The sequence below is a fragment of the Drosophila ficusphila genome, unplaced genomic scaffold, assembly GCF_018152265.1.
Source record: "Drosophila ficusphila isolate 14025-0441.05 unplaced genomic scaffold, ASM1815226v1 contig_414, whole genome shotgun sequence".
Lineage (NCBI taxonomy): Eukaryota > Metazoa > Arthropoda > Insecta > Diptera > Drosophilidae > Drosophila > Drosophila ficusphila.
In genome coordinates this window covers 9,313,453-9,340,207 of record NW_025064328.1, presented here as the reverse complement: position 1 = coordinate 9,340,207, position 26,755 = coordinate 9,313,453, and the positions used below count along the sequence as shown (strand labels likewise).

The window sequence follows — 26,755 nt, the reverse complement described above, 5'->3', positions numbered from 1 at the left end:
GGTTGGAGCATAAATTTACTCAAATTGTACGTGCAAATGGGTGAACATAACGTTTATTGCACACCAGCAGTAGGCACTTGTGTTCTGACTCTTCCAATCGTCAACTGAAATTTTGATACTTTTTAGATAGCTCTCAACCCAAATCAAACTAAATTTCGCCCTGATCATGGACCACCCATTTGGGCAGCGCCACAAATCGAAGAAAATCTCCACCATTAAACAAAATCTGAGCGAAGCCTTGGAAGCGAAAAGGGATGCCGTTCAGGCGGAAGATCAGCCAATCGTTTACGACTACATGAAGTATCCCAGTTACAAGGCCAAGAACAAGCTGGCGAAGTTCGGGAAGGCCAGGAAGAGGGTCTCCTTCAAGACAATGGTGGAACTGGTGACCTTCACGGACAACTGGAAGATGAAGACAAGCGAGAGCAAGCTGCGCACCGAGGAGGAGCAGGTGCGGTTAACGGTGGAAAGGCCTATACTAAGACGCCCCTACACCTTGTTTATCTGATGCATATGGGCCATACTGAGAAGTACCTCTACTTTATTTTATAAAATCGGACTTTCTTTTAAATTGGAATATGCATTTCAACAGTTTTAATACAATACTGAAAATTTTATATCCCTATATGCATTTTGCGTATAAAATACTTTTCATTTTGTACCATGATTTAGTCCCAAATGCTTTGGAAAACTCTTCCGTCACATACCTAATTGCAATTATCTCAACTTTTACTCTCCAGGTCAAATGCTCCCTGAAGCGTCGCAACTTTTGACAAACTTCGCTAGTGGATGGTTAAAACTAATGTCATTAAATTTACATGTTTACTGTATTTATCGATTTAAAAAGTATATTATTTTTCTTATGTCGGACAATTAGGTTTATACATTTTCAGCTAAAAAGTAATTTAGTTTATATCGGAAAGATTGATTGGACGTCGTTTTAAACTTGGGATTAGTTAAGCTAATCATTTTTTTGATTCACCAAATCTCTGACAGCGCAGCTGGTTAATGATGTTGCAGATGACGTACTCGTCGGTGTCCTTGCCCCCGAACTGCTTGGTGCGGATTCCCTCGTACATGGTGCGCAGCATCTCGCACCACAGCTTATGGGAGCACTTCGAGTGCCCCAAATGCTCGAGGAGATCCACGATGGTGGACACGATGCCGTAGGCACTGAGGTTGTTGTAGTAGGTCAGGGACAGTTTGGTTTGCAGGGGCTTAAAGATGGCATGGTGATCCCCGATCTCCACGGCACTGAAGAGGTTAGCTCCTCCGCAGACTGCACTGCAGATCGCCGATAGAAAGGTGGCATAGCGATCGCTGGCAAAGAGGCAATCGAAGTAGGTGGGGTCCGTGGTCAACCGGTTGATGGCCTCGTCCACCTCCATGAGCTCCAGCTCCAGGCAGTCCTCGTACTCGGAGTGCATCTGCTTGGCGACCTCCACCATTGAGCCATCGCTGATGGGCCACTCCTTGGCCTTGTTGATCAGGGTGACTCGCTTCCTTCCCGCCTTCACTGCCGCCTCGAAGGCGTACTTCAGGTACTTCTCATGCCTGGCCTGGGTCACCACACAAAGCGCCTCCACAACGCCCTTGACCGGCGAGTACTCCAGCTCATTGTAGTTGCCCATGTTGTTCTCGCCGATCATCTGGATGTCCACGTTCGGAAAGCGGCAGTTGAAGCCGGGAAAGCTACGAGTTCGTGTCTTAAACACGTACAAATTGAGATCGTTGCAGAGCTTGAGAGCCTTCTGCTTGGCCTCCGCATCCGCCAGGATGTCCACGCAGACGGCGGATCTGTTCCGGAGCACCGAGTTGAAGTACTCAGAATCGTTGCCCGGCTCGATCACCTGCACCTCCACGGGAACCCCGGTGCTGTGCACCAGCGACGTCACGAAGTTGGCTCCCTGCTCGCCGATGATCGTGCTGGCCGTCAGCAGGGACACCGTATTGATTCCCCCGTACTTGGACTTGGGCAGCACGTTGACGGGGTCACGACGTGCATCTCCCTTCACGTAGGCCGCTTGCAAGCTGCTGTTTATTGCGTCGGCGAAGCGCCGGACTCCGATCCCGGAGATCAGGCGGGTTACTCTCGGACGGGGCAGCATGGTTTCCAATTTTTACGGCAAGTTTCCCAATTTTTTTTTTTACTGATTACTGCTGAAATGACAGGATCTGGATGGGCAACTATGTAGTTGCAAATTGGAGTACTGATTTTTAGGGAGTTCAATACTTTATCACTAGATCACTATCACTTTGAACATTGAAACGAATGAATTCGTGCGTGCTTCTTAATTTGTTAATATTTAAATTAGGAACGAAACATACATATATGTCCTAGTGCTTTGAACCCCGCATGCAAGTTTTGGGATTAAATTAAAGATTCCAAACACAACTAATTAAGAACGCATTAAGGAATTTTCAATATAATTGTCTCACTACAAAAATGCAGTGAAGGAGACACCTCAGAACCCGGGAAGTGGCATTCCTAATATCTATCTGAATAGAGATGAAAACACAGCCGAACACTCTTCGCACCTGGCACTTTTTATTAATCCCCCATTTTCCCATCGAATCCTACCCAGGACTACAGATCGTAGCAGAGGGTCTTTTCGGGACAGGGACATCCATCGATGCCGTACCGTCCGATAGGGATGTCCGTCTGGGTCTGCTTGTGCTGAGGTCCTGGCACCTCCCAGAATTTGTCGGCGAAGTACCGATCCGGAAGGTAGTAGATCGGGTACTCTTTCCTCAGCCTCTCGTGGTCCTCCCGCAGCTGCTTGGCGAGTTCCGGAGCAGCTCTCCGGGCTTCCAGGCGGTACTGCTTCGGCTTGACCATTCGAATCGGCACTTCAAGTTGCAGTCTCGAGTGCGGAAGGTAGGCCAGTAGCTCCTGGTCCAGTTGCATCGCCTGCTGCTCCCGGATTTTGGCGCACGTGCCGCACTTGCACTTTCCGCCATGGTAGCAGTACCGCTTCCGTCCATCCTCGTCCACCATCAGCAGTGGTGTGCAGACCGGCGAGGGATTCGGCTGCGCCTCCGTCTGCGTCGCCACAGAATCCTGGGCGGGATCGGAATACATCGTGGGATCTGGGAATCTAAGACTCGAGTCGATAAGGTGCGTTCAATTTGGGTTACAACCGGAGACTGAAGCTGGCAGGAGAACTAAAGTTCCAAAGCAGCAAAGACAACGTTTGCTAGATACAATATTCTTATGGTTTATGTTTATTGTCCGAATTTATTTATATTTGATACCATGAACTGTGGATAAAGATCACAATTCGTGGGAACCACCGTCGTGGCATCCGCCACTCATGCTGATTGAGGACATGCCACGGTGGAGTTCCACAACCAATTGAGATCCCTATACCGATCAGAATTGATATTCATATCCCGTCGTAAGCTCTTGTTTCCAGTGCAGTAGATGTTGTGGGTGAGATCCCTCTTATCACGCTTGGGAAGACCACAACAAGGACACAGGAGAGATGCCTCGGGACTCCTTTCAGCAGACTTCATCTGGATGTAATAGTCCCTAAGCTCCCTTTGCCGCACCTCGTTGAAAAACTTTAGCATTTGGGGAGAGTCAACTGGAGGTTTTTGGTGCATCGGACAGGAGTGCAGTGGACAGGACTCGAGCGTTTGGGAATTCTTGGGCTCTTTTAGCTGAACGGAACGGTTGCTCCACCTCTTGCTCCTCCGCGAAGAAGTTGAGACTATTGAGGGCCTATCCGGCTCCGGGATCGGAATCGTGACCGAGGTTTTCGCAATTTTTGTATTTCTCGGCATTGAAGATGTCATGTTGAGCACTCCGCTGCGCTCCGATCCTTCCGTGAACTTTCGCACATAGGTGTTGGCTTTGGTCATCGACCCGGTCGTTTTTAATAAATACCAGTTAAGGGACATTTATGCTTGGTCTGCAATCAATCCGCCAAATCAATCAATGGCAAACAATCAAATTTAAAACATAAAATTTTGACAACTTATCACTGGAGAACCTTTAAAACAATAAAATACGTTTTTTTTTTTCTATTTTAAAATATTTTTTTCTTTATTGTTACTTCATATCTAAAAGGGGAACATTTTATTATTTAAATGTGAGGTTTAAAATTTACCAATAAAATAAGGTACATTTTAATCAAAATGTATACAAAAACAGAACTAGTTTCCGTAAGAAGTTATTTAAAGGGGGCGCGATGAACAATACAACTTAATAAATTCGAAACCAGTTTAGTTCGTAAAAGAATGCCCCATACGCTGAATAATGTTTATTATTTAAAGATACGAATTACATTCTCTGAAAATATAAGCTCATATTATCTTGAAAGCTTCTCCACTCCGCTCGTGGTTTAATCAGTTCCGTGGCATGGTACAATTATACAAGGTAGTCTCGTCGGCAAAAGCACTCCCCTATTCATTACTCACCACAAGTGCGAGTGAGAGAAGTCTGCGTAGTAAGTGCGAGTGAAACGACAAAAAAGCTCTTTGCTTAACCCTTAGATTGTGCATGGGGCTTAAATTGTTCATTTATAGTAATAGGAGTTGAAGTTTTTTATAAATTAATTTTTAATAGTTTTGAATTTAAAATTAAACGTTGTTTTTATTTTTGGATAGTTATTTCTTTGTTTAGGTTCTTAATTTCAAAATAAATGTCAATATTAAAGTAAGTTTTTTTAATATCTAAATTAATGTTTCTTAGTAGCTATTAATAGTTTCTCCTTTACATTTTTTGTTATACTAAAATTATCTGAAACGATATGTTAAAAAACAAAAAAAAGTTTGCAGCCAAGGGCAGAACGACATCTTTGCACAAGGGGTAATACTCTGAAAAAATTCGTCCGCACGCGTGCTCATCCTTCAACAAGCACGAACGCACTGACTAAAAAGCCGAACGATTAGGCAGCCGACGAGACTACCTTGTATAATTGTACCATGTTCCGTGGAATCTCCGAAAGAGAGAGAGCTTTACGGGAAAACAAAATGGGCTGCCAGAACTCGCGAGTGCTCATTCAGTTGCCAAAAGCAAAGTGGTTCAGATCGTTTTAGTGCTCAACACGCAGATATCATGTCGAAGAACGAGGCGGAGGTCCAGTGGCTGCGATCTACGATTCTTCCGGAGATCCTGAAGAGCGGGCGACTCGTGGAGAATTACAGCGATTCCAAGGCGGACACCTTCCACGTGGCAGACATCGATATCGATGTGATCGGGCACTCGGAGGCCTTTATGCTGACCTTCTGCTACAGAGCCATCGTCAACTTCGAATACGATGGAGAGAAGTTACAGCGCAAATTGGTCGTTAAGGTAGAGTAACTTTGTGGGTGTCATCAAAGTAATTAAACGGGATGAGAGGTGTAAGATCCAAAAAACGGGCTAATTTTATCACAGTACCCATGTCACGAAATTAAATTGCATTGTGTTCAGTGCTCATCCCATTATATGTGCATAGTATATATCGCTGTAACTGCGTTTACGGATAAAAATGTATATGCCAGTTTTGTTTGTCTATCGTGAGCTCATAAAAGTCCGTCAGAGGGAAAAGGGAAGGGAAAAAAGCTAAGTAATTAATTTTACAAAAATGGTTAATCAAGTACTAAGGCGTAAAAAGTCTTCTTTCATGTTTTTTCAGTTTTTTTTTAATGAAATTTTCTAAATTACGAACTGAAAAATCAATATGCCCTCAAAATTAATAAATAGTAGGTTAAAATGTGTTCAGGGTTTGGCTATGTTAAAAGAATGTGGATTTAAGAATAGGCATTCAGCCATCATTTAAATAAAAACTCCTTTTGAAAAAGTATTTAACGTCATAAGTAGGCGTACTATAAAACGTACGTTACCATTCATTGAGCGAAAAAACAATAAATCCAAACAAACGTTAATTATTTATGTGTTATCTAGGTTAACGACATCTTACGCAAAAGTTGTGAAATCACTATTCAAACTTTGTCTAGCCCCTGTTTTTGATTTTCTTATCAAATCTTATCGTAATCTTATCCTTATTACATGTTATATTACTAAACAATGACGTTTTGTTTTTAAGCGCATTGACCCCCAAAAATCGTAATATCTTTGTTTTTTTAATTTATAGAAAACTCCTCCAATGCCCCCAGCTATTTATGAGTCCATTCAGTTTGGCGCCCTTTTCAGCAATGAAATCAATTTCTACACTGAAATTCTCCCAGAGATACAGAAGTTGGCCGGAGGAAAGTTTGCGGCTCCCAAGTATTATTATAGTGAATTGAATCCCCATTCGGCGGTGGCTATCATGGAAAATTTTGCGGAGAAGGGACTGCGAGTGACCAAGGATCGGTTTGGCTTAAGCCTGGAGCATGCCATGCTAGCTATGCAGTACCTGGGCGAATTTCATGGCTTCGCCTACGCCATGAAGCACAAGAATCCGGAGAAGTTCGCGCAGTTGACCAGCGGGCTAAAGGAATCACGCTATGCGAGGGATGATATTCATCACATGTGGGATCTTACCATGAAGACGAGTCACAAGCGGTTGGCCAAGTCGGTGGCCACCTATCAGCCTCAGGTTGGGGAGGAATTTGTGAATCAATTGTGCCATCTGGTCGGGAATTACTTGAATTATGGCAGACAACGGGTGGCGCCCAGGGAACCACTGGCCACTCTCTGCCACGGAGATTATGTGAGAAACAATGTTGCTTATAGGTACAATGACAAGGAGGAGCCGCAGGAGATCATGATGTTCGACTACCAAACGCTGCGAGTGTCCTCTCCCATGATCGATCTTGCGGTTTTCCTGAACGTATCCGTTTTAGCCGATGTGCGCTACCCCAACTTTGATGCCATCTTCGATGAATACTGTTCGTCGTTATATGACAGCTATAGGAAAAATGCCAAGGCAGAGGTTCCAGAGGCCATGAGGTAAGCATTCAACATTTTGACTAAATTAAACTTGTTTTGTACCACTAAGGAAAACATACTATGTTTAAAATATCAAAAGTTCTTCAGACTTTTAAATTAAATCTTACCTTAATGTAACTAAAACATATATTTAATTTATCCCTTATTTTTCAGTCGTGCGGAGCTTCTAAAAGAGTATGTGCGATTTTTGCCGTATGCCGTATCCATAACGGCCAGTTTTCTAATGACCCTTGTTGAACCCTTGGATATGTCTCCTGAGGAGATGTTCGCCATGCAGTTTACGGATGAGGAGATCATAAAACAAGCCATGACCCAGGGCGGGGATATCGTGGATAAAGAGGTTGCTCACCAGGTTAAGGAAATGCTGGAACTGAGCCAACTGACTGGTGTTTCCATTGACGACGGCATTGATTTGAAAAAATTGTAACTCTAAAAAGTAAAACCGATTAAACATTCTTAAATATTTGTACCATTTACTGGATGATAAGCTACAAATACTGAAAAATAATGGTGATTGGGGGAAGTTTAATCTTATCAAATCGAATTGTTTGGTAATGCTACCGTTATCAGCTTTTTTTGTTTTGTTTTTATCTCATTCTGCGACAGCTGATTACAGGAGAGCTGCCAACCTGTGTTGACACTGTGTTGTTCAACACTGCCGAACACATGTGAGCAAAACAAAAGCATCCAAACTAAAATGATTCAACCTTCGCGGCAACAAATTCTGCGTTTATACAAGCATTTAATTCGATACGGCAATCATTTAAAGCTGACAGACAAGAACTATTTTTTAGGAAGAGTGAGGCACGAGTTCCGGGACAACCGGTCCCTCACGAATCCGGTAGAAATCGAATTTAGTTTTAAGGTAAACATCACCTATCTATTTCATAACAGCCTTTTAAGGTGTTATTCTCTTTTAGCGCGGAGAGACCCTGCTAAAAAAGGGTAGAATTCTGTAGGGATGTTGCGAGGTCTGGTGCGAATCTTGGTGCTTCCTTCGCCTCCTGTGCGCTGCAAATCCACTGCCAATCTGGACTACTCCCGCTTTCCTACGCTTAACGAATCCGAGATCGAAGAAACCTTCATGCGCGGCAGTGGCCCAGGTGGCCAGGCGGTGAACAAGACTTCGAATTGCGTTTTCCTTCGCCATCTGCCCACCAATATTACCATTAAATGTCACACACACCGACTAGCATCCAAAAACCGCGTTGAGGCGCGAAAACTTCTACTGGAGAAACTTGATGTTCATTTAAATGGAGAGCATTCGATAGCGTCGCAGATCAAAGCCCAAGAGCAGAGAAAGTCCACAGAGCGACGACGCCGGCAGGGAAAACTGCAGGAGATGAAGAAAACCTGGCAGGATAGAGAACGCACAGAGCGAGGAAACGAGCCCAATGAAAAATAGCTACTATTAAAACTTTTTTAATTACATACAATTTCTTAAAGTATTTCTAAAAATCACTACCAACTGGAGAAATTTCCAAAACCATTGGACAGTTTTTTTTTTCCGCTGCTTGGGCCGTTGAATGTAATAGGTCAGGTTTCTTGGCCACTGGCTGAAGTTTTAGGTACTTTCCTACGCCTTCCCTGTACACTTTCAACGGCTCCTTCATCCGCTTTTGCTGCTCTTCTTTCTTGGCAGTTTCCTGCTTGTTGGCCGCCTCCTCCTCGCGCTCCTTGGCCAATTGTTCAGCTGCCTCGGCAAAGGGATTCACAAAGACCTGTGAGGTTTCAATAATGATGTCTTCAATCGGTCTGTCTTTGTTGTCCACCTCAATATTTTCCATCTTTTGCAGAGTGTCTAAGCCACCGACGAGCTTGCCAAAAATTGTATGCTTGCCATCAAGATGTTTGCAGGAGCGATAGGTTATGAAGCTGTGAAAAAGGGTCCAGATTAGATTGGGTCAAGGTTGTTTAAATATTTTAACTCACAACTGAGAGCCATTGGTATTGGGTCCCGAATTGGCCATAGAAAGTACACCACGTCCTGTGTGAGTGAGGTTTGGCTTAAACTCATCCTCGAACTTCTTGCCCCAAATAGATTCGCCACCAGAACCACTGCCCGTGGGATCACCTCCTTGCACCTGTAACAAAATCCCTTGTATATTTGAATGACTCATAAAATGGTATACACTACTTACAATAAAATTCCTTATAGATCGATGAAACATTACATTATTGTAATACCCATTGGCGCAGTGTTTTATAAAGTTGTCGCAGGCTCGAGGAATTTGATCGCAGAAGAGCTCCAAGTTGAGAGGGCCAAGATTGGTATTCAATCGAACATAACCCTTCTTTTTAACACGCTCGTACTTCACCAGATCGTCATCTATTATGGCCGCCTCTACTTGGGACACAGGAACCATTGCGGTGGACGTAAAACTGGCGGCCACCGCTCCCGTTGAGTAATGAGCTGCATTGAATTTGTCGGCTGTCCGCTTTGAGGTGGAGGGTTCCTCCTCCGCAGGCTGGTAATCTTGTTGCAATTGGGCGAGCGTCTCCTTTGTCTCCAGATTCATGGTCTTAATTCGCCCGCTGGCGGGATTCTTTCTCTCCAGCTGCTCCTCTTCTGTTAAAACGCGCAGATTCTTCTTAATGTGATGGAACGTGGAGATGTCGTACTTTTCTAGCCTTTGGGGATCCTGTATGGTGATGATGTCCTTGCGCTGGAATGGAGTATCGTCCACCAAATCCTTCCAGTTCTTGGTCTTGATATTTAGCTGGTCGATGGCTTCCCAGCAGTATACATTTCCTGTAGTTGCCACCGCCACGATGTGCGAGTTCTTGCTGAAGGGCTTGAACAAGGCGGGGCAGTGGTACTCATCGTTGGCATTCCTGTAAAAGTTCAACTTGACCAGGGACTTGGCGTCCATCTTCTGTCCACTGATAGGATTCACCTTGAAGGTTTTCAGAAAGTTCAGGATGGCCTCGTACTCGAAGACATTGCCCTGTAGATCACAGTAGGGCATCTCGTAGGGCGCCAAGGTGATGCAGCAGTGCTCGAATGGAAGGCGCTTGAACTTGACATGGTCGTTCTCCAAAGACTCCACTTTTTTGCCGCCATATAACTCACTCCACTCCGTGTACGTGAGGTACCTGTGAAGGTAACAGATTTATTTGAGCGAATAGAATTTATGGAAGCGTTAGAAACCTACATTTTATCTTTTTGATGCTGTCTTTTACCCATCTTGACCGATTTTTCTTTATATTTTGGAAGTAATGAAGGGAATTTTAATATTTGTTTACAAATCTAATTCAGAACTGTCAACTCTCTTGCAGCCTATCTTCACGCTGATTTATGATGTTCACACTCTACGCTTTTACCATAATAAATTGAACTTAGGAAACAAATGTTCACAATTTTTTGAGTATGATTATGGTATATGTATATTTTATATCAATGAAAAAATGTTTACAAACACGAAAGAATTTGAGTTAAGAAACGAAAAATGGCCAACATCAGAGTTACTTATTTTGTCTTGATCACGTTTCCTCTGAGTAACTGCAGTGGCAGTGTGAACGCTTTGCAGTCAGCACGGCACCAGTCATCCGAACACCTTACTTTCCCAGTATTTTGCCGTTTACTAACACTAAGCACCAGAGAACCAGCTGTTCGCTGCGAAGGTTCAGCAGAATCAAACAACAAAGAATTTTCCAACTTATACTATACAGCGATATAAATAGGCAGCACGGTTGACCTTGACGATTGGGCGATGTCTAGCCCACATATCAACTACCGCTCCCTGGCCGAGGAGGCGGCCAGTCCGTTCCTGGAGCATCATCCCTCCTCGGGCCAAAACCCAACAAAAACACAAGACGCAAAAGCGAACGCAGCTGCTGCGCATTTAGACCCCCTCGGCGAACACGGAATGGATGAGGCGTTGGAGGTGCACGACACCGAGCACGAGGGCGAGGACACGCCCCGGAACAGTGGCGTCATGATCCACATGGTCCCGGAGACGGGGCGTGCGCGGTGGAACCACATCGAGGACCTTGACTCGTTCTTCTCGCGAATGTACCAGTACCAGCAAAAGCACGGTTTCCGGGTGATAGTGCTGGACGAGATGCTGCAGGTGCTGGAGTTCGGCTTCGTCGTCTGGCTGCTGACCTTTGTGACGCACTGCGTCCGTTTTCCCGTCCTCTTCGGTGACGCCCTACCCGAAGGAGATAATCCCACCAAAACTACTCTATCCGATGTGATCATACCCACGGGGGAGTGCGTGGCCTCCTTCAACTGGTTCACCTACCTGATTGTGTTCATTGCTGCCATCTACATGGGCATCCGAGTGCTGAAAATGGTCTACCACATCACGCAGTACGCGGATATCAGGAGATTCTACAACACGGCTCTGCACATTGAGGACGCGGACCTGGACAACTTCACCTGGCACGAGGTGCAGCAGCGCATCCGTCGCGTTCAGGCCGAGCAGCACATGTGCATCGACAAGGAGTCGCTCACGGAGTTGGACATCTATCACCGGGTGCTGCGCTTCAAGAACTACCTGGTGGCGCTGATGAACAAGCAGCTGCTGCCCGTGCGATTCCACATTCCCCTGTACGGGGAAGTGGTCTCCCTCAGTCGGGGTATGTTGTTCAACATTGACTTCATCCTGTTCCGCGGACCGGGATCCCCCTTCCAGAACAACTGGCAATTGCGGGATGAGTTCGCGGTGAGGAGCAATCAAACGGATCTGGCGCAGCGGCTCTCCAAGCTGATCTTGGGAGTGGCGTTGCTCAATTTGCTTCTGGCACCTGTGATCTTCGTGTGGCAGCTTATCTACTTCAGTTTCTCCTATGCAAACATCCTGCGGAAAGAGCCGAGTGCCCTTGGTTTGCGCACCTGGTCGAATTACGGGCGCCTCTACCTGCGTCACTTTAATGAGCTGGACCACGAGCTCGATGCCAGGCTGAATCGCGCATATGACTACGCGGACCGCTACCTGAGCTCCTTCTCTTCGCCTTTGGCCGCTGTGATTGCCAGGAATCTGCTGTTTATCAGCGGAGGACTGCTGCTGCTCATCCTGGGATTGGGCATCTACGAGGAGCATGTCTTCCAGGTGGAGCATGTGCTCACCATCATCGCTGTGCTCACCGGAGTGGGCGTGATCTCCAGAACTCTCATCCCCGACGAGAACCTCATCTGGTGCCCGGAGCAACTGATGACTGCCATTTTGGCGCACGTTCACTACCTGCCATCCGAGTGGCGGCAGCAGGCGCACACGGCTCGCGTGCGCCAGGAGTTCAGCAACTTCTTCCAGTTCAAGGCTGGCTACCTGCTCAGCGAGATCTTCAGTCCGTTCGTCACGCCCTTCGTGCTGATCTTCGTGTTCCGGCCGAAGGCCATTGAGCTGGTGCGCTTCTTCAGGACGTTCACCGTCTCCGTTCGCGGTGTGGGCAACGTCTGCTCCTTCGCCCAGATGGATGTGCGCAAGCACGGCAATCCCGACTGGCAGCTGACCAGCGAGATGGAGGAGATGACCCGACCAGCGACGCAGCCTCATCAGCAGCAGGAGCCGCAGCAGAAGAGTTTGGCCGGCGGAAAGACGGAGATGTCGCTGGTGCGCTTCACCCTCAACAATCCCGAGTGGCAGATGCCCAAGGAGGCCAAGGAGTTCCTGCGCGGCGTCCGGGAGCATGCCGTGGGTGAGTTGGTCCAGGCCAAGACCTCCGCTGTGCAGGAGAACCCGCTGACCAACAGCCTGATCTCGTTTGGCACGATGGGTGAGGAGTACTGCTCGATTGCGAACTCGGTGCTGACCGCCCAACTGACGCCGCGGCAGCTGGAGATCTCACAGTCGCTGCGTCCGGGATTGGCTCCGGTGACCGGAGGATTCCCCGTCGCGGCCAGCGACTTCCGCCAGATGCTGCAGCAGAATCTGTCCGCCAGCGTGGGCCCCCTGGACAGCATGCGCCGCTTGCGTCTCAGCCGGGCTGAGGGCCGTTTGGAGGGTCCGTCGGACACGCTGCTCTACGGACTCTGCGGCCTGGAGCCGCGCGTGGGCAGGAGTCCCCTGAACGTGGGCGTGGCTGACATGTGCCTGAGCGCCCTCTATCTGCACGAGCTGAGCCAGCAGAAGCGGCAGGCGCGTCAGTCCCGCATCGACGAGGCGGAGGACGAGCGCCCGGGACCGAGCCAGTGGCCACCGCGGCCTCCGGCTGCTCCGTCGACTGCCGCCGGCTCCCGCCATACCGTGATTACCTCAAAGGCTGCCGAGAGCACGCCGCTGCTGGGTAGCATCCGCTCATAGCAGCGGCCCGAGTGGATCTAACCACTTGTAGAGCTAAGGACCACCCATTCTGCTATTAGTGATTAACCTAAGTTTTAAAGTGTAAACGAGCGAACGAGCGAACGACGTCGCCTAGTGCGTATCTAAACTAATGTGAAACTAAGCTAAACTAAACGAGAAGCAATAAACCTAACTGCATTATAAGAAGATTGAGTTTGATTTGCTGGCTACTACAAATAGAGTAAAACAGCTTGCTTGTAATACAAAACAATCTTTTTGGTTGTTGGGTTTTATATTGAACTGATTGACGGTAACACTTCTATTCCCAAAGTTTATTCTTTATATTAATACTTTTGATTTAAAAGACCAAGTACGTTAAAATAGGAAAACTAAGTTTTTACCCCTTCATTGATATATTGGTGGCAATTACATATCCAGAACAACTTATAAACCTTAACAAACTTTAGATTGTTGTTTTATTTTCGAGTTTGAGTGCATTACTTATATTCCCAAAAAATGGAGAACGCCATCAAAGTTTAGATTTAAAAGATTCAAGACTTTTAGAAAGGTAAACTAAGTCTTCACCCATTGATTGATATATTGTTTATTTTAACCATTTTTTTACGCCAATACAAATACCGTTTTCATTGTGAGGATTGTATTTAATGGCTTTGGCACTTATCCCGATCTGAGCTCTCCGGGTTGTGGGAATCCCATGGCCAACGGCAGGGGCTCTGATGGATGGGCCCCATTTGTAGGCATTGTTGGCACACCACATCCACCTGGTACCGAGATCCAGATGCCGGCGGACGAGGAGAACGCATCCAGCTGTGCTGCATCGCCTCGTGTGTCACTTGCCACACACGAACGCCATTTGGCGAGTGGTGTTGATGGCCAATGCGGCGACCAGCAACCGACGACTGGAGACTGAGGATCGGGGAGCAGGAAGGAGGTGCAGCCAACCAAGTGCGTGCCTATGAATCTCCCGAACCCGCGACACCGATACAGATGCAGATACCGCCGATCCCCGCCAGCTGCGATGGCAATGGAATGGCTGTGGCAACATTTATGAATTATGTGCGTGCTGCATGGAGCTGGAGCTGGAGCTGAAGCTGGAATCTCTGCCGCTGGATCGCTGGAGAGTCTGTGGATCACGTTGTCTCATTTTTCCGCTGCACGCCAATTTTGGGGGGAGCATTGGCCAACATTACACGAAACTACGAACTGCAAGCCGTCCACTTGCCCGATTTGGATCCATCCTCCGTCTGTCGGACTCCGATGGACGCTGGAGATGCAGTTGCAGTTGCATGTAGTACTAATTGTAGAGCTCGCGATATCCGATCCGACACAGAGGGAAACGTGCTTACTATCAGATACTGCTTTCCATTAAAATATGACTTTTAAAAGACAATTATGTTTTTAATAATACAATTCTACCGCTGCAAAAAAGTTCCACTTTTTAAGAATACTTGTGTTAACGAAACTCTGGAAATAAGTTTTTAAATAGATTACTTTTTGCTTCTTTATTGATCAAAAGGGAAAGTTGTGGCTCCATAAACAATAAGTTAAACACCATTGTTAAATTTGGTCAAATAAAACACGGAAGAAATGTATTTTTTAGACAGCCTATTCTGTATTTAGCACAAAAATAAATTTTAAAAACGTTGGAATCTAATAAGTAAGGCTAAAATTGTTGAGCAAAAAAATCCCTATTGTGTGGGGAAATCCAGCATAGTTATAAGGTGTTGAATGTATAATATTTTTGTCCAAATGCCAACTCAATTATTGTTAATATATTTTTGCCCCGTGCACATACTCACGAATGCAGTGGAATGGGGCGACGCTTTTGGCTCAAATGGAAACATTTCGCGAGCCTTGTCAAACAATCGAATTTAATTTATGATTTCCTGCGCCAATCGAGTAATGACACTGCATGTGGTAGACCTCGGCGGACCCGAAACTCTGGATATCTGGTGATCACTCGGTACGCAATTTGGTCACAGCAGGGCCCAAAATATATCAGAATTGGAATTGGAAAGGCCGAGAGGGAATGGAAACGGATTTGACTCGACTGGATTGGATTGGATTGGATTGGATATGATCGTGGCGATGGCGACGGGAGCCACTTGCATATGCGGCTGTCTGGGATTCTGATGGCCAGAGACCACCGCGTCGCGATCGGCCAGCAGAACCAGTTCAAGATCAGGCGTCACTTAGCGGCGCTGAGTGCCGCTGACAGTTGGATAAGGTTTCGAGTTCGAGTTCGGGTGTCGAGAGTCGGGAGTCGGGGAAGCGAACTCCAGACTCCAGTCTCCAGTCTCCAGATCGCAGCTGCCATTCCGCAATTAGAGCTGTTCCTGCAACAGATGAAACTCCAGCACGTCGGTTGCTATCAAACGTGTCGCTATGTCTCCGGCAGCGACTAATGATGATGGTTCCATGTCCAGCGAGAGAGCACCGCTTGCCCCGATCCTCGCCAGATTCGAGTGTGAAGCATCAGCGTCGCCATTGATTGACAACTGATCAGCGTTTTGGAGCAGCGTTTCCCACTTTTGGAGCACGCACGTTCTGTCTTTTGCCCCCATGATAACTTATCGATTTTTTTCATAATTAAAAAACCGGCTTTCGTTGGCTCCTTACAAATAGGCATCGCCAACTGGAGGATCGGCAAGAGGATCGTCGCTAGATTGGCTCCAGTTCAAATGGTTTAGTTGCGGCGCGCTGGATTTGCATTGCAAATTAGAGTCGCCTTCATTTTGCTGCTTTCTCCCCCTCGGTCGTGTAATCGAGCCTCGATTCAATAAAACATTTAAACATTAAACTGCTTTTATGCAAATTGCCGGCATGCGCTTAATTTTCGATCAGGCAAGGAGTCGTCTGGTTTTGGCCTAGCATCCGCCTGAATTATCTCCCCATCGCATGCCCGCAACACCTTACGATCTCGAGATGCCTCTCTCGATCCGATTCGATTCGATTCGATCCAATCCGATCCGCTCCGTTCCGATGCGATGCCATCCCGCCTCCTCGCGATTCGGGGAGATGACGATAGCATCTACACCGTCCGAGGATTTTGTTGCAGAGCTGCTCCATCTAATGGCGGTGGCTAAAATGCTAATCAATAGCCTTATCGCTATTAATCTCGGCTTCGATTTACCTTTTGCCCGGCTCTCTGTCGGCTACTTGTTTTTCGAGATGCGATTCGCTGGGGATGGATTCGGGGGGAAAAGGGTATTGATTCGAGCCCGCAATCCATTAAACATCCAATTGCTGTTGCCTGTTTGTAAATGTTTGTTGGCTTAAATTGTGCTGCGCTCGTTTCCCAGCCATCATTACGTTAATTAACGTTGAGCATACGCCGTGTGGGTCAGCGGGAGGGAAGCAAGTCAGAGGTGATGGAAACGTGTGAGAACATTCTCTGGATCATTTACGAATGCAAATTATTCAGCACTGAGAACTAGGTTTACTTTTGACAGAAAAGAGGGAAACATTAAGTACAAACTATAAATCTATTGGTTACTTACTTTAAACGTTAATTAACGTAACGTTATGTTTAATTTCCTTAACATCCTTAAACCGCAATCAATTAAAAAGTAAAGATATATAACATAAGCAGGGGCGGACGCAGAAAAAAATCTTGGGGGGGTCCGAACGAAAATTTTTTAGTTTGGGGGGGGGGGGTCCGATCAAAAATTTTTTTAGTTTATATGGTTAAAAGACCGAATGCTGTAAGGGAATTTGAAAAATTCTGAGATTTTGGGGGGGTCCGGACCCCCAGGACCACCCCCTGGGTCCGCCCCTGAACATAAGCTCTTAACTCTCCAGATCAATGCTTCCTTTTGCAATCATTTTAATTCTCATTTTTATAAGAATATGCTTTTTGTTGTATAAAAAAAAAAAAAGATTCTTGGAACAGCATATCGACTTTCTGTACTTGACAATGAATATTAAGTAGTTCATAAAATGAAAACAAATTGACTTCTTTTTGTTTCTAAATATTCCTACAGAAATATTCCAATCACGATGATCATACAGCTAGTTTATGATCATACTTTACTCAAACTTTCTTTTTTAGATAATTGCCTTGCAGGTTACAGTTATGGGCTCGCCCAATTTACTACCGCTATTGCCTCCACTCCTTTTTCAATCGCAGCACGATGATCAGGAGGAGATTGCATTCTCTGGACTCATTAATTTGGAATAGGCCCTCCAGCTGCAGGTCACTCGGAGATTGGGGGAGCGGGGATCGGGGATCGGAGATCGGTGGAAAGGGGAAAGTCATTGGCATATTTATGAGGCAGCCGCTCCCCACAGACGCACAGGCAGCCGGAGCGTCGAACATGAGCCTGCCGGGCGGCAACAGTCTCCAATCTCCCGAGTCCCATCTCCACCTCCCTTATCCCTCCCATATCCCTCCCATATCCCATAACCCGTAAACTAACTCCCGATCCCCTACTTTCCTGGCTTATATTGGCTCCACTTCACTCCACTTCAGCTGGGCTCTATTGGCGCGTGGGCTGGATTGCCGAGATGCTGGGATGCTGTCGCCCGAAGTGGATTTTCTGTTCAACAAGTAGTTTATGATGTTTTTGTCAATTCATGGCAAAATTAATGACGCTGCAGAAAAGCACACGCACACGGAATCTGCTGCACAGCGAGAAAAGTCTGCACGCAATGCTTACAAATATTGAAAGTCGTAAAACTAATTAGAAATTTTACCAACTAATCATAATTATGTGATTGTGTTTTTATGGTTTTTAATGTTAGTGTTTTTATTTATCATGAGACCAAAATGATAGATCTTCTATGTATAGAGTATACTTTAAGGAACAACCAATTTCTTAGTTTTCTGAATTGCTTTTTAAGTTATTTTAAATTATGAATTGTTGTTAAGTGTTACTGTGTTTATTTAATGATATTTAAATGATTGATGATAATTGTGTCAGCTCAATAACTAACATTTAATATCAGTTAATAATATAATTGCTTGGTTATCGCTGATTGCTATGTACGAGTAAGTCTACTTAAATAGGAAAATGGTTTTTGCCTTTTCATCATATCTATATTCTATCTTTTAACTTGCATGAAAACAATATAAAAGTAAGCGTGATTCATAACCATATTTTCATTGAATAAACATATTTTTAAATGATTTTCTTTTTGGCAAGTGCAGCATTGGTCTCCCTGGCAAGGCGTTAAAAATTGTTGCCTATAAACTTAAAGAACTGCAAAGGAGTCGGCTGCAGCGTCCCCTTTTGGGACCCCAGTAAATCGCCGGCTGAATCTGCATTCAGAAATGCCATTAGTCACATTTGTGGGCCACAGTCGCAGGCGCTTGTAGCCATGACTTGTAATTTCCTCCTTTTCCTCTGAGGAACCCGTTTTCCATTCGAAATTATTGGGAGGGGTACGAGGCTCAAGACTTTGGGCCTTCGGGCGGCCTGCACAAATATTTCTATTGCCGTTAATGGCGTTAATAATTTCGCTGGCAAACCACTGGTATGTATGTGGATGTGCATGTGGATGTGAATGTATGTGTGAGTACGGATGGTGGCTGCGGGATTAGACCGCGTCTGTCATGTTCCCGGATGACGTTACATGGTCCCAACTGACAGCCGGCAGCAGGGAAATATGAATAAACAGGCGACTCAAGTCGCCAGAACTTAACTTTGGGCGGCGGCTAATGCGAAGTTAATTGGAAAATGCCAGCCCAGAGTGGGCAGTGCATCCCGAATCGCGTCGGGATTAGTCGGAGTCGGAGCAGCAAATGGCGTATCGAATTTCCAACTGCCCGCTGGTAGCCACCACCTGTCATTTGGCAGCGGTTCTGGAGCCACTGAAACCGCAGCTCCGAGATAACTCCGCGGTGCCACGATGCACTTGTTTAACACTCTGGAAAGAGGAGCAGGAGCATCGGTATGCCAGAAACCAAAGAAGCTAAAGATTCCTTTCAGTTGACGACATGCAGAGCATCCGATTTCGGGGAAAATCTTACTCTTCGTGCAGGTGCGAATTCCATAAATGTATAAAGTGGCGGGGCTGGAGTTTCACAGTTTCCTTTTCAGCCAAACAGTTAGGTTCCCATAACATCTCTTAAGATTCCACTAGTAAGATACCAAATATTTAATTTTTATTTCGCCGATTCGTATTCAGTTCAAAGCCGGGGGCATTAGTTAAGTTTCACAGATTCCTATTTAGCAAACCATAAAGGTTTCCATGACATCTCTTACGATTCCAACAGTAAGAAAACAAATATTTGATTTCAATTTGCCAATTCGCTTTCATTTCAAAACCGAGTGACATCTATACAAAAATATTATTATTAAAATCAAAAATTATTAAGTCTTTTCCATTTATAAGTACACTATACATTTATTTTAGTAAATTTATTATAGTTTTGACCCTGACTTTTAACATAACTAAATGTGGCTGTGATCTATTCCTTTTATCCATTGTAAAATATATATTATATTTTTATCAATATTCTCTTGGTTTCTTCCTTTTTATACTTTCTTTAAAAAATAAATAATGTTTTGATATGAAAAGAAGTAATGAGCTTAAATGCACATTAGAAATTGGCTTTGATTAAATGGTCTAAGGATACTAGACCATTTTTTCCAAAATGTATTAAAAGTTGTATTTTGCAATTTTAATAAAAAAGTTTAAAAACCAATTGTCGCACAATTAAATACATATATTTAAGGAAACAATAACAAATATATTAATTAGTTAACAAATAACATAACAAAGAAAGCTCCTATTCAAATTATTGTTTTTGGGCTTTAATATTAAATAAAATTGTTTTATTATCCTTAAAATTCAATGCAAATTATTTTATTGCCAAATCAAATATTACATCACTGAATTTCACAAGGCAATTTAAAAAGAATTTGCGGATCTGATTAGGCTCCTGGGAACTTGTGCTGATCTCACCGAATGAATCTGAGCAGTCGCCACCTGCGACTCCGGCGATTTGTGTCACTTTCGAGATTGGCTTTCGGTTGCTCAATTTATAAGTTGGCTGCGTGGAATGGCGATATGGTCGCCATTTTGGAAGTGTGTGCGTTTAAAGGCCGACTAATGAACACGCCTACTGCGTGCACCTGTGCATTGGTATTAATGCATAAGTGAGTGTGCACAAGTATATTTGCCTGTGCGTGAGACCATGCACTGGTGTGCGTGCCTGGCAATTATAAATCACGCATACGCCGCATAGGCCAAAGTCGAGCAGCCATTGCAGGTGCCTGCAAATATGTGTGTGCGGCGAAGTTTTGCGGTGAATGGCTCGCAGCACTTGACTTCGGGCCTATTCAGATTGAGAGAGCGAGAAACGCTGACAAATTCGGCAAATGGCAATTGCCAACTGGCAAAAAGAGTGAAATAAAAACAAATCAAATCAACCAAACCCCCGAAATGCGGGCGCTGCAAAAACACAATTTATTTGCGAATAAAATATGCAGCGTGTAAACTCCAATTAGACGCTAATTTCAGCCATAAAATGCAAATGTGCGTGCAGGAGTTTTGCTGTGTTTTTATTTTTGATTTTGTGTTCTCTTTTTTTTTTTGCAACACATTCACTTGGGGGCCTAAGGCTAAGCCGCGCAACTGGAGGCAAAGTGAATGGATTTGCAATTAATAAATGGCCGCAAAGCGTAAACCGCACCTGACCATGCCCACAGCTCAATAAACAATGAGGCTCGCTAATGCATTAGTGCATAAATCCTGCTCCACATAAAGACAACCCGCAGGGATTGCGTGCCTGGAAAAATATATCTAAAAGATATTGGAAAGAGGAACTGAAGGGGGATTATCGCCCACGTTTCGATCTGCCACGATAATTGCCAATTATGCGACGAATCGAAGCGGCCAAATTTGGCAGGGAAAAAGTCAAAACAAAGCCAAGTTTTTATTGCAATTTTCCAGCCTGCGGAGCCGCGACTCCTGTTGCTTATTTTTTGTGTGTAATGAAGTCATTATAACATATTGCGTCCCCTTGCACGCAGGCATAGGCACAGTGCTCTGAATCTGGCCGAGATCCAGCTCCACTGGCATTGGCCATAAATTCTCATTCGTGCCCGTTTCCCAAACTCCACAACTCCACAACTCCAAAGCTCCAAACTCAGCTCTCAACCTGTCACGACAGCTGCGCCGTCTAATCTAATCCAATTGACTTTTTCTCTATTTTTCCTTTATATATTTTGTTGTCTATTTTTCCAATGCTCACGTCTTTTTGGGCCGGCATTATGGATGCAGGCCGCTCATTAAGCTGACGTTGGGCAGGCCATAAATCCAAAAACCGAAAACCGAAAACCGAAAACTGAAAACCGCCCACCACTGAATTCATATCCACATATCCAATAGCCATATCCAAATCCGAATTCAATTCCCTCTGGCCAGTGACTGATCGCAGTAGCTGACATCGCCACCGTCGATCTGTGGGATCGGGGAGCTTTATGGCTCCACTTGACTGCAACTGACACACACTTTGTTCGCCTGTCGCCCGGGCGGTCCAGAGGTTTCAACTCCAGCCTCCAGTTCCCCAACCTCCCAACCTCCCAGCCTCTGCTCCACTCGAAATCCAAAACCAAATCCCATGTCCCCGGACATGAACTGGCATTTCAATTGGGCGCTGGGGCCACTCCCAAGGGCTTAATTTGGTTCACTGCAGCGACATGCACCCAATTTTAATCAGCCAGCCGGAGTGCATTAAATTGATTAATGATTACGACCACTGAACGCCAGTTCATAATGGGCTATAAATCTTTCACAATTTTGAGGAATTAATTAAACACTTATAGGTTTAAAAATTTTAAGATCACCTTTTTGTTAAATAAAGTTATTAAGCTGTTCTCTGTATAAAAGGGTTTAAAATCAATTAAATGGTGTATTATTACTGCTTATACATATGTAATAATATATTCTTACGATTGTTAGAATATTTTACACAACATTAAATAATTTTAAAACTTTTTTACCATCCTTCATTAGATAACAATTCAAAAAAGATATTCAGAGGTATTTTCAGCAAACCGAACATTTTGTATAAACCAATAATATCGATAAAAACAATACCCGAGGTCATAATAAAAATAGACAAAGTTAATTACTGTACAAAATGGAGCATAGTGAAAATAAAAAAAAATGTTGTAGTTTTTTTTTAATTCTTGGTTCAAATAAAAAGTTTCAACATATTTCTTTGTGTAGTGAACGGTTAACCTTTTAGCCTTAACTCAACCATATTTACCTTTTATCAGTAAACAAAAGAATATTTTGCAGACATTTTTTTTATATACGTGGGTGCTGTGATTCACATGTTAAACTTGTTGGTGCGATGGATTTTCCCTAGAACTTGCAATCTGAGAACACAATCACACGTACGAGCATATGAAGTTCTCACTCGAACAGCTCCATTAAACGTTGACTTAGCGATAAAATGTCAAGGCAATCTATCTCACTGCCTATTATCATACTATCAACGAATTCCTCTGAAGTGTTTGCGAGCACACGGTGCGTATACGCAACTTGCCTTAAGAAACCAGGATGCCAGATTTTATGAGTCATGTTTGGGATGCCAATTGGCCCGATTGGCTAAGTGAAAACCGCACTCGGGCTGGCCCATTATCCATTAGCCATTACCACCAACAGATCAAAGTCAATCTTCTGCTCGTCGTGCTGATCAGTAAGAAACTCACGTAGCTCATGAGCAACTTTTTTGTAGATCTAGAGTCCAGAGGAGCGATCCGGCGGATCTGCGGGGTCTTGAGGGGGAGTCACCACTGCAGCGGTGGCTGGTTTGCCGGCCTATGGGCGGTACTTAAGCTCACGCACACGACGGCGCACACCGATATACCGATATAGTTATATATAGAAGGCACTTTTTGCGCGCCTCAAAAATTGTTATTGCACATTTAAAGGCGTCATTATTAGCGCTACATGGAGGCACTAACAATTGTCCATGAATTTCAAATGCAGCTGGAGTCCACGCACTAATTGGACGCAGTCGGAGGATCAGGAGGAGCAGGATCCGAAGGAAGTGGAGCAGGGAGTAGTACCAATCTCGCATAGCAATTGCATTGCTCTCTAAATCTTGGTTTTTTTATTTATTTATTTATTTATTTTTTTTTTTTTTGGGCTGCTCTTAGTGGGTTATCACATAAATTGTGTGCGCAAATCTTGATCTGCAAATCATTTTCGACAACTTTACGGCCCCGAGGCGGAGATATAGAAGGGGTGGTGGGTTGGCGGGGCGTCGGGGACCCAGTCTATATGCATATGTACGATCGTAACTTTGGTCCGCTATCTGTCGCTGCGATCTCGATCAGAGTGCGCATGCCACGATCCACAATCCACGATTCGCGATCGTTGGCAACAATGTTTTATGAAACTCTGCGTTTAGTTACCTTTTATTTTCGCCAGGCGTTTCCTGTGGCTCTATTAACCCATATTTTTTTGTTAATTAAGGTTTTTCAAGAGTCACGACTCTCTGCAAATGTTTTTCTAGGTAAACTTGAATATGAAAGTACTGCGTTTGCACTTAATTATTATTTGAACACCCGTTTCTTATACAAATATTTTTGGTAAAATTTGGAATTCTTGAATTAAGTAACATTCGACTACCTACTTTGCTATCTAAACAGAATTCGAAAACTTTCCGTTAAATTGAATCTCATTCATAGGTTTTAAATATTTGGGTAAACTTTAAAACAAGAATTACCTAAGTTTTCTTAACTTAAAACTGACAGCTAATATTAATTTATTTATTACCACGAAATATTTAACCAAATGTAGGAATATTAAATTTAGAAAAGTTTCTATCTTCTGTATATAAATAATTGTATTCATTTTTCAAAAGCCTTAGATATGTTTCTGTAAAAACAATTTTACTCGATTACTTTTAATGATTTAAATGAAGTAAATTCTGAAGTGCATTAAAATGTTATCATTTTCGGTAAAAGTTTGCTCTAACTATTCTTGATGAATGTACTAAGTATGGGAATAATTGTTCTTAACTTAAACTCTCGCAGAGAGTGGGTTAATCAGCTCGATCAGTGCAAGTTGAATTATTGAGTTGCCCCATTCAAGCACACTTAATTTACTTTATTTAGGGGCCCAACACTAGCGGGATCTGTCCTGTCAGCGGCTAATGAAATGTATGCATTTATGCTGGAATCCTCGCCAGCGCCGACCGCTGGCTGGAAGAGCTGGAAGAGCGAACGGACAACGGACGATGATCCATGTTAATGTCCGTCAAATGTGCCAGGGGTAAAGCAGCTGTCAATTCGATTGTTGGACATGTCCACATGTCCATGTTGCAATTTGCAATTAGCCGCACTAGCAACGGATATGGCAAAGGATGGGGTACAGAGGATGGGGATCTGAATGGGGATCGGGATGGGGATGAGGATGGGAATGAGGATGGGGTTATGGAGTGGACATAGGATGCCCTGCAAGTGTCGCGATGCGCGTTTCCCGTGAGAAATTTCAATTATTTTAATTAGCGTGGCGATCGCGGTCGCTTTATTAGGCGAAAACCGATCGATGTAAGCGCGTCTGCGACTCGGCGGATTCTGCGTTCGAGTCGAGGTATCTGTATCTGGCCAATTTCCGCTGCACGCAACGCTCTACGCTTCGCAGTCGCAGTCGCAGTCGACGTCACCGTCTCAGTCGACGTCTCTGTTTTGGAGCCGGGGAGCTCGGATCTGGAATGCCAAGTTGATAGCGAAGACAGTCGCCGCAGAACAGGATTCTGGCCACGCTACACTGGCACTGGGCCTAATGACATGTTTTGGATAATGATGACGGCGCAGGAGAAGCAGAAAGAAGAGGAGAAGGAGGAGGAGGGAGGAGGGAGGATATGGAACTGGAGACTGGCGAGGAGACTGGTCCGCCGAGTGGCGATAAAAAGCTGGAACTTAATTTAAATTGATGACACTGCTCTCGTCGCCGGCCACTTGGAAAATTGCCCACAAGCGGCGAACGTTTGCCGAGCAAATCAATCTGCATGCCAGCAGTCGGGGATTCGTTTTGCGAACGGACCACCCGGCGCATGAATTCGTGGTCGAGTCTATGAGTCTCGGAGTCTCGGAGTCTGTTGCAGCTGTAACTCCTGGCTTAATTGGCCGCAGCGGTGTCAATTGCAGCGCCACCACTGCCATCACAATGAGGGACCAATGACCAGTGGCTAATGTCCAATGGACACTGGCCACTTGGACACTTGGCCACTGGCCACTGGCCAATTCCCTGGCCACCAGCGGGGCTCGAATGCGACTTGCTGGCCAAGAGTGTCGCCCGCTGTGACTGCGAATGCAATTTCAGCAATTAACAATGGCCATAAAAGCCCGGCCGACAGGTGAGTAAAGCCGTCTTAAGCGCGACGGATGCGGTGCGATCCTCTCGGATGCCAGATAGCACTCGAGATACGAACTACGAGATACGAAATACGAGATACGAGACACCAGATTCCAGATACCACGAACCAACCACGAATAGTACAAGCGGCTTACACATGCAGCCAGATTAGCAAAGTGTGAAGCGAAGGCGGAAACGATCTGAATCTATCTATAAGTCCGTTGCTGAATCCGTATCTGTATCTCAATCCGACTCCGCACGGGGCACTAACCTGCAAACAAAAGCCAAAGGCCGCTGTCGAACATTAATCAGCAGATCGCCCGCTTATTGCACGTGGAGAAATATATTGCCGAAGTTAGTCATCAATTTTATGGCTCTTATGATTTACCGAAGTTATGGAGCTATAAATTTATTCGAAGCAAAAACAACTGCAGTATCACAGAATATCTAATTAAATAAAATACATATAAAGGGCCGAAAAAAGTAAAAGGTATACATTTTACATAATTGATACGATTACATAATTAAATAATGAATGATAGAAAAGAGAAATTGCTAAAGTGAATGTATAGATTGGGCCAAATTTAAATGTTTGAAATACGAGATAATAATTTATTTTACTTCCCTCCTTAAACTTCACTTCTATAACTCTTCATTTGTATCCCACTTTTCTTTCAGTGTGGCAACAAAGTAGCAACATTTAGGAAAACAAGACACGAGTCTTAGCTGCTGCTCCACAAAGTATCCATATTATTGCCCTTTGGCGGAGACTTCACAGCTTCAGCATCAACTTCAGCTTCAACTTCAACTTCACGAGCGTTCAAGGCGCTGCAATCGCTTATTAAGATGAGATAGCAAAAGGGGGAGGGGAGGGGGAGGGGGAGAGGTAGGTGAGGTAGTTCAACGACTCGATAACAATAAGTTGTTGAAAGTATGCGAGAGATCCAGCGGGTGGGGAAGTGTTGGTCCGACCTTGGGCCGGATTGACCGCTTAGACCGCTCTCGAATCTGAATTGGCCAGAAGTGGCAGACCAATCACGCACTCACTTCCTGGCCAAATGGCGTGACCGATTGCCATTGACCCATTATGCGATGAGTGCTGTCCAATAACCCAATTCCAGTTCCAATCTCCAGCCCAAGCTTAAACCCACTCCAAGCCAAACCCAATTCCGATTGCAGTTCGTAACAAAGGCGACAGAAATGTGCTGTGCACTCTGGCCGGGAATTCGGAAATAGACACGTTCGAATGCTCCGGCACATAAACAAGTTTGATTGTTACGAAACACGGGCATTGAAATTA

The 26,755-nt window shown here is 44.8% G+C and overlaps 9 protein-coding genes across 9 annotated transcripts; 5 read left to right on the top strand and 4 right to left on the bottom strand.

Moving 5' to 3' along the window:
• The first annotated feature begins 86 nt into the window (after nt 1–86).
• Nucleotides 87–873, top strand: LOC108090585. The gene is made up of 2 exons (XM_017189335.2): nt 87–451; nt 741–873. The coding sequence occupies exons 1-2, from the start codon at nt 167–169 to the stop codon at nt 771–773; spliced, it is 318 nt and encodes a 105-aa protein (XP_017044824.1). The 5' UTR covers nt 87–166; the 3' UTR covers nt 774–873.
• On the bottom strand, nt 809–2,186 carry LOC108090584 (probable isocitrate dehydrogenase [NAD] gamma 2, mitochondrial). The gene has a single exon (XM_017189334.2). The coding sequence runs from the start codon at nt 2,106–2,108 to the stop codon at nt 966–968; it is 1,143 nt and encodes a 380-aa protein (XP_017044823.1). The 5' UTR covers nt 2,109–2,186; the 3' UTR covers nt 809–965.
• A 340-nt stretch (nt 2,187–2,526) lies between these two features.
• LOC108090275 lies at nt 2,527–3,155 on the bottom strand. The gene has a single exon (XM_017188885.2). It carries the CDS (start codon nt 3,080–3,082, stop codon nt 2,588–2,590), a length of 495 nt encoding a protein of 164 aa, XP_017044374.1. The 5' UTR covers nt 3,083–3,155; the 3' UTR covers nt 2,527–2,587.
• A 47-nt stretch (nt 3,156–3,202) lies between these two features.
• On the bottom strand, nt 3,203–3,993 carry LOC108090274. Its single transcript, XM_017188884.2, has one exon. The coding sequence runs from the start codon at nt 3,901–3,903 to the stop codon at nt 3,313–3,315; it is 591 nt and encodes a 196-aa protein (XP_017044373.1). The 5' UTR covers nt 3,904–3,993; the 3' UTR covers nt 3,203–3,312.
• A 1,003-nt stretch (nt 3,994–4,996) lies between these two features.
• LOC108090581 lies at nt 4,997–7,344 on the top strand. Its single transcript, XM_017189330.2, has 3 exons — nt 4,997–5,299; nt 6,084–6,883; nt 7,037–7,344. Exons 1-3 carry the CDS (start codon nt 5,063–5,065, stop codon nt 7,308–7,310), a joined length of 1,311 nt encoding a protein of 436 aa, XP_017044819.1. The 5' UTR covers nt 4,997–5,062; the 3' UTR covers nt 7,311–7,344.
• Nucleotides 7,345–7,546: 202 nt separating this feature from the next.
• Nucleotides 7,547–7,915, top strand: LOC108090469 (MIEF1 upstream open reading frame protein). The gene is made up of 2 exons (XM_017189166.1): nt 7,547–7,748; nt 7,804–7,915. The coding sequence occupies exons 1-2, from the start codon at nt 7,581–7,583 to the stop codon at nt 7,840–7,842; spliced, it is 207 nt and encodes a 68-aa protein (XP_017044655.1). The 5' UTR covers nt 7,547–7,580; the 3' UTR covers nt 7,843–7,915.
• LOC108090468 (mitochondrial translation release factor in rescue) lies at nt 7,845–8,372 on the top strand. The gene has a single exon (XM_017189165.2). The coding sequence runs from the start codon at nt 7,845–7,847 to the stop codon at nt 8,286–8,288; it is 444 nt and encodes a 147-aa protein (XP_017044654.1). The 3' UTR covers nt 8,289–8,372.
• Nucleotides 8,290–10,205, bottom strand: LOC108090467 (RING-type E3 ubiquitin-protein ligase PPIL2). The gene is given in 5 exon segments (XM_017189164.2): nt 8,290–8,391; nt 8,394–8,758; nt 8,816–8,967; nt 9,025–9,979; nt 10,039–10,205. Coding segments are annotated over 5 exon segments (1,551 nt in total). The 5' UTR covers nt 10,071–10,205; the 3' UTR covers nt 8,290–8,344.
• Nucleotides 10,206–10,470: 265 nt separating this feature from the next.
• LOC108090466 (autophagy-related protein 9A) lies at nt 10,471–13,314 on the top strand. Its single transcript, XM_017189163.2, has one exon. The coding sequence runs from the start codon at nt 10,597–10,599 to the stop codon at nt 13,129–13,131; it is 2,535 nt and encodes an 844-aa protein (XP_017044652.1). The 5' UTR covers nt 10,471–10,596; the 3' UTR covers nt 13,132–13,314.
• The last annotated feature ends 13,441 nt before the right edge of the window (nt 13,315–26,755 follow it).